The following is a 6350-nucleotide window of genomic DNA, read 5'->3' on the forward strand; positions in this document are numbered from 1 at the left end:
CCCCGGCTCCCCGCTGAGCCCCTCTGTCCCCCCGGCTCCCCGCTGAGCCCCTCTGCCTCCCTGGGCTCCCCGCTGAGCCCCTCTGCCCCCCCGGGCTCCCCGCTGAGCCCCTCTGCCTCCCTGGGCTCCCCGCTGAGCCCCTCTGCCTCCCTGGGCTCCCCGCTGAGCCCCTCTGCCCCCCGGGCTCCCCGCTGAGCCCCTCTGCCTCCCTGGGCTCCCCGCTGAGCCCCTCTGCCCCCCCCGGCTCCCCGCTGAGCCCCTCTGTCCCCCCGGCTCCCCGCTGAGCCCCTCTGCCCCCCTCCCAGCTCCCCCGGGCCCCCCTGGATCTGGAGCCCAGGGCCAGTGGCCTCCTCTCCAGCCTTTGCGCTCAGGCAGGGCTGGCTGCTGCTTTCCCTTGGGAGCCGCAGCTCTGTTCAGAGTTTTTGCGGTGACTGGAGGTGCGGGTCTCGCGGGGGATCCTGGCCGAGCTGGCTTTGAACCGCCGTGCTGAGAGTCGCCTCGTGAGTCTCTGGGATGGCGGGTGTGAGCCGCCAGCGCCTGGCAGTGTCCAGCCTTGCTTTTTCCTTTCTTTCTTTTTCTCTGGTGGGGCTTGATCCAGGGCTGGGTGCCGTCCCCGAGCTCTTCTGCTCAAGGCTAGTGCTCTGCTTTGAATCACAGCTCCACTTGGGGTTTTCGGGTGGTTCACTGGAGATACCCCGCCCGGGCCGGCTTTGAACCGAGACCCTCAGATCTCAGCCTCTGAAGTAGCGAGGATGACAGGCAGGAGCCACATTTGCTGCCAAGATGTCCTCTGTACGTCTGGCCCTCCGGGACCTGGAGGTGCCTGCAGGAGGCGGGCAGGCTCCCATGGAAACAGTGTTCACGGCTTGTGGCTCGGGACAAGGGGGGGGGAGAGTCGGCACCCCTCATCCCAGCAGCGGCCTGGGGCCTGGGGCACAGGCGCAGTGGCTGGGGCCTGGGGCATGGGGGCGCGGTGGCTGGGGCCTGGTGCATGGGGGCGCGGTGGCTGGGGCCTGGTGCATGGGGCCTGGGGCGCTGCGGGGGGGGCGCGGTGGCTGGGGATGGAGGGCGGAGCCTGGAGCCCCACGCTGGGCCAGCTGTCCATGCAGGCCCTGCCTGAGCGCCTCCCCCTCCAGGCAGGCCAGGCCGCGTCCAGGGCAAGCCATCTGGAGAAGGGCCAGCACGCGGCGCCCGGCACAGCCCCCGGCAGCTTTCTCAAGGTGGGAATTCACAGGGAGGGTGGGGACCCCACTGCGGGCCCGTGCTGTGTGTGGGGGGGGGGCTGGCTGCCTTGTCCGGGAGGGAGACTCTGATCGTCGCCCGCAAGGGTGGGCTGGCCCACTCCTCCCACGGGGCAGAGCCAGCCAGCGCCCTAGTTCTGCTCCAGGATTCTCCCCTCAGCAGCCCCCACACCCTGTCTCACAGGTGAGGCCACTGAGGATCAGAGAGTGCAGAAACAGTCCTGAGGTCACACAGCTGAGAGGACTCAAACCGCCAGACAGGCCATTTACCCAGGAGCCTTTGCTCAAGCCTCTGTCATTAGGGTTGTGCTCACAGCTTTCCTGAGGGCTTGGCTTTGGGCTCAGTTCAGCCTCCCAGAGCCTAGTGTGTACATTGCCCAGCGTCTGCACTGTCCAGTGTCTGCACTCTCCAGCGTCTGTACTGCCCAGCGTCTGCGCTGTCCAGTGTCTGCGCTGTCCAGTGTCTGCGCTCTCCAGCGTCTGCCCTGTCCAGTGTCTGTACTGCCCAGCGTCTGCGCTGTCCAGCGTCTGCACTGCCCAGCGTCTGAGCTGTCCAGCGTCTGTGCTGTCCAGTGTCTGTACTGTCCAGCGTCTGCCCTGTCCAGCGTCTGCACTGTCCAGCGTCTGCGCTGCCCAGCGTCTGCGCTGTCCAGCGTCTGCGCTGTCCAGCGTCTGCACTGCCCAGCGTCTGAGCTGTCCAGCGTCTGCGCTGTCCAGCGTCTGTACTGTCCAGCGTCTGCCCTGTCCAGCGTCTGCACTGTCCAGCGTCTGCACTGTCCAGCGTCTGCGCTGCCCAGCGTCTGCGCTGTCCAGCGTCTGCGCTGCCCAGCGTCTGCGCTGTCCAGCGTCTGCGCTGTCCAGCGTCTGCCCTGTCCAGCGTCTGCCCTGCCCAGCGTCTGCGCTGTCCAGCGTCTGCCCTGCCCAGCGTCTGCCCTGCCCAGCGTCTGCCCTGTCCAGCGTCTGCCCTGTCCAGCGTCTGCGCTGTCCAGCGTCTGCGCTGTCCAGCGTCTGCGCTGTCCAGCGTCTGCGCTGCCCAGCGTCTGCGCTGTCCAGCGTCTGCCCTGCCCAGCGTCTGCGCTGTCCAGCGTCTGCGCTGTCCAGCGTCTGCGCTGTCCAGCGTCTGCACTGTCCAGCGTCTGCCCTGTCCAGCGTCTGCGCTGCCCAGCGTCTGCCCTGTCCAGCGTCTGCACTGTCCAGCGTCTGCACTGTCCAGCGTCTGCGCTGTCCAGCGTCTGCGCTGTCCAGCGTCTGCACCCAGCGTCTGCCCTGTCCAGCGTCTGCGCTGCCCAGCGTCTGCCCTGTCCAGCGTCTGCACTGTCCAGCGTCTGCCCTGTCCAGCGTCTGCGCTGTCCAGCGTCTGCCCTGTTCGGTGCCAGCTCAGCCTCTATGTCTGTCCCTTGAGGAGGGCTGGGTGGGAGGGGGCTTTGGGGGGCTTGTGGGGCCTTGGGGTCTGTAAGCAGTGCCCGGAGGTCTTGTGAGTCTGGTCAGGGGAGGGTTTCTGGGTCACTGTGGGCATTGAAGGCAGGACGCCACGCCAGGATGTGTCTTGTGTCCGCCTCTGGAGCACACCGCGCGGCTCCCCGCCACACCTGGCTCTGGCCCTGGGCGGGAGCTTTCTGCCTGACCGTTCGCAAGGCTGCTGGGGCCTTGGCTGCCCTGCGCCTCCCTCCTCTCCTTGCCTCACCCCTCCCTGCGCCCCGTGCTGGGGCCCCTGCGGGACACTGAGGCCCTGCCTGGTCCTCATGCTCCGTCCCTAGGTCCTCCAGCAGCCTCTCCGCTTCATCCAGGCCATGTTTTACCTCCTCCTGGCCTCAGTTTCCTTTCCTCCGGGCAGCCTGCTTGGGGAAGGGGGGAATCAGAGCACTACTGTGACTCAGTATCCCAAAGCTCCCGGTCTGAATCGCCACCACCTTCTCATCCTTTTAGGCTGCTGCTGGAAAAGCCTGCCACCGGGAGCCGGTCCAGAAGCCTGGCTGCTCCTCAGTCTGTTGCCTGGCAGCCAGAAGGGGGAAGGGAGCGAGGGAGGGAGGAGGGAATCCTCAGGGCCCGGCAGGGATGAGGAGCAGGGTGGCAGCCTGCTCAGAGGACAGAGTCAGGCTGGGGGTGGGGGACGGGAAGCCCTTTTCCAGGGCGCAGCGCAGGCTCTGTGCCCGGGACCCTGCGCCCCCCAGAGGCATCTGCAGTGACCACAGGCCCTTTAAACCTCACGTCTCTGCCATCATCGTACTCACAAAGGTTTCTAGGAATTAAGATTAAAAATGAACAAACAAAAACCACAAAAAGTGAAAGACAAGAGCCAACCCACAGCCAGGCTTATGTGGACTGGAACTCCAAGAACCTTCTGGAAGCCTGGGGCTGCTGGGGGGAGGGGTACCCTCCTTCTGACATTCCATTTTAATAATATTTGAAGTATTCTAATTAAAGGCTCTGTGCTCCCTTTGAAATACTAGCAATTACAAAGATGAATAATTGCATAATAAATATTAATTTGCATCACGGTAATGAGGCCCCGAAGCATCCCGCTGTTCAGTGAGAATTTGGCATTTCCCTCCCTGGGTGGGGGAGGGGAGGCGGGCGGGGGGGGGAAGGGGGGTTCCTGGGACCCGGTGGCCACACAGGACAGCCCCTAGGCACGGCGCCTCCTGCCTGGGCTGTTGGAGGATGGAGGGGCCTCAGTTTCCCTTGCAGGCAGTCTGGAGATTCTGAGCCTGCTTTAAGCAGGTGCCACCCCCAATCTAGGATCCCCGAGATCCTCCTGAAGCAGCCCGTCCAGGCTCCTCGGCACAGCGTGCGGGCCAGGCTTCCGGCCTGCGACTGCGGACAGGGGCCGCGGCAGGGCTAAGCCCTGGCCTTGGCCTTGGTCCCTACATAGCCTCTTCCGGCTTCCAGAGCTGCTCTTCTCTCTCAGAAACCAGAACTCACCTGCTGCACCTCCGGCCAAAGCAGCGTGGCCTCGGCCGCCCGCACCGGGCAAAGGGGCACGGAGGCAGCTCTGGCCAAACACAGGCCACAGCGAGACTCGGTACAGTGCCTGCCGCCCAGTGCGGCCACGCGTCTGGGAAGGCAGGCGGAGGCCGGGGGCCGGAGGCCCAGGCTCCTCTGGGTCCCTCGCCCGCCTCGAGGTCATCCCCAGGGAGTTTCTGGCCTCAGAGCCCTCAGCACCGGCCTCCGCCCCGCGTGGGCCTCGTGCACCCCCAGCTGCTGCCGGCCCTGCCCAGGCCTGCCTCCCCCCTCCCCATGGAGCTCCCTGGGCACAGGGCACGTTAGCTGAAGAGACAGAGGAGAATGTTCTAGAAGACGGCAGCAATGTGCTGGAAAGCAGAGGGGGCCGTGGCCGTGGTTTCCGGAGGTTGGGGGTGGTTGCTGTTAATCGTGGAGCACCTGTCACCATGACAGCTGCCCAGTCCCCCCCCCTCACCCTGGGACACGAGTCTGTGGGGGGATTCTACAGGTGGGGAGACTGAGGCAGAGGAGCCAGGACCCCAGGCCTCAAGCAGGGAGCCCGGGGGTGGGGGTGGCCCTGGCTCCCAACATGAGACATCCTGATCACGGGCGCCGTGGGGTCTGCACGGCGGGATGAAGCTGAGCACCCTGGCTGTCCATCTTGATGATCAGAGGCGCTGAGGGGGGCCTGTGGGGGCCCGGGGCGCCCGTGATGGGGGGCCGGGGACGCAGAGGCGCTGCGGGGGCCTGCGGGGGCCCGGGGCGCCCGTGATGCAGGTGGGGACGCAGAGGCGCTGCGTGTGTGCGGGAGCCGGAAGCTGTGGATGCTCACCTCGAGGGTCTGGTGGGGGCCGGCTGGCCGTGTGTCTGGGCCGGCTGGCCGTGTGTCTGGGCTGGCTGGCTGTGTGTCTGGGGCCGGTGGGGGCCGGCTGGCCGTGTGTCTGGGTCTGGTGGGGGCTGGCTGGCTGTGTGTCTGGGCTGGCTGGCCGTGTGTCTGGGCTGGCTGGCCGTGTGTCTGGGCCGGCGGGCTGTGTGTCTGGGCTGGCTGTCCGTGTGTCTGGGGTCAGTGGGGGCTGGCTGGCCGTGTGTCTGGGTCTGGTGGGGGCCGGCTGGCCGTGTGTCTGGGGCTGCTCCTTCTTGGAAGCCTTGGCCCGCAGGCTGCTGGCCGGAGCAGGGAGCGACCCCCAGGTCTCCGCCCTCCCGGCCATCCTCCACGGCCGGCGTGAGCCCGCTGAACAGGGCTGGCCTGGAGCGGCCCTGCCCGCAGCCTGTTCTTTTTTAATAATTTGTGTTGAGATCGAGCGATGGCAAACATTTCACAGCAGTGCAGAGTGACACTTTGTTAAAGCCACAGCTGACCCTCCACCAGGCCGCTGCCTTGCCCGAGCGTGTTGGCGAGTTCGGGAGCTCTGACAACATGAGGACTTCTTCCTCGCGGTGATGCGCACATTTCCTTCCTTTGCGCGGCGTCAGCCGTTCCCTCCCTCCTTCCCTCCCTCCCACCGCCGCCCTTGGCTGGATGAGCTGCTTTCTGCAGTGTCCAGTGCCGCTGAGTCTGTGTCCTCCTCCTGGCTTCCCTCAGATGTGCACACACACGTGCACACACACATATACACAAACACGCACGTGCACACACACGCACACATATACACAAACACGCACGTGCACACACACATACACAAACACGCGCGTGCACACACGCACACACATATACACAAACACGTGTGTGCACACATGCACACATATACACAAACACGCACGTGCACACATGCACACATATACACAAACACGCGCGTGCACACACACACATACACACAAACACGCACGTGCACACACACATATACACAAACACGCGCGTGCACACATGCACACATATACACAAACACGCGCGTGCACACACATATACACAAACACGTGCACACACACGCACATGCCACACATACACACATGCACGCACACACACACATGCGCACACACACACACACACCATCTATGCAGTCAAGAATGTGGAGCCACTTAGAGATGTGGAGTCCGGTTCCCTTTGTTATCTCCTTGTTCTGGATGTCACGTGCACACGCCAGGGGGACCACGTGCTGTTTGTGTCTCTGCGCTGTGTTCCAGCTCCATCCACCCTCGGTGTGATTGGGGGGAGGGGCAGCGGGGGGA

At 64.9% G+C, this 6350-nt stretch overlaps 1 protein-coding gene across 1 annotated transcript in view; it reads left to right on the forward strand.

The window, feature by feature from the left end:
- Positions 1 to 783: 783 nt before the first annotated feature.
- LOC106000193 (flocculation protein FLO11-like) overlaps positions 784 to 6350 on the forward strand; it is a 22558-nt gene continuing 16991 nt past the window's right edge. Inside the window, exons 1-5 of the mRNA XM_013035425.1 lie at positions 784 to 819; positions 1735 to 2610; positions 3168 to 3224; positions 4150 to 4263; positions 4499 to 4692. Of these exons, the coding sequence (XP_012890879.1) occupies positions 784 to 819; positions 1735 to 2610; positions 3168 to 3224; positions 4150 to 4263; positions 4499 to 4692 (1277 nt within the window). The remainder of the gene's footprint in view (positions 820 to 1734; positions 2611 to 3167; positions 3225 to 4149; positions 4264 to 4498; positions 4693 to 6350) is intronic.

The sequence above is a fragment of the Dipodomys ordii genome, unplaced genomic scaffold (assembly GCF_000151885.1).
Source record: "Dipodomys ordii isolate 6190 unplaced genomic scaffold, Dord_2.0 Scaffold211, whole genome shotgun sequence".
NCBI lineage: Eukaryota > Metazoa > Chordata > Mammalia > Rodentia > Heteromyidae > Dipodomys > Dipodomys ordii.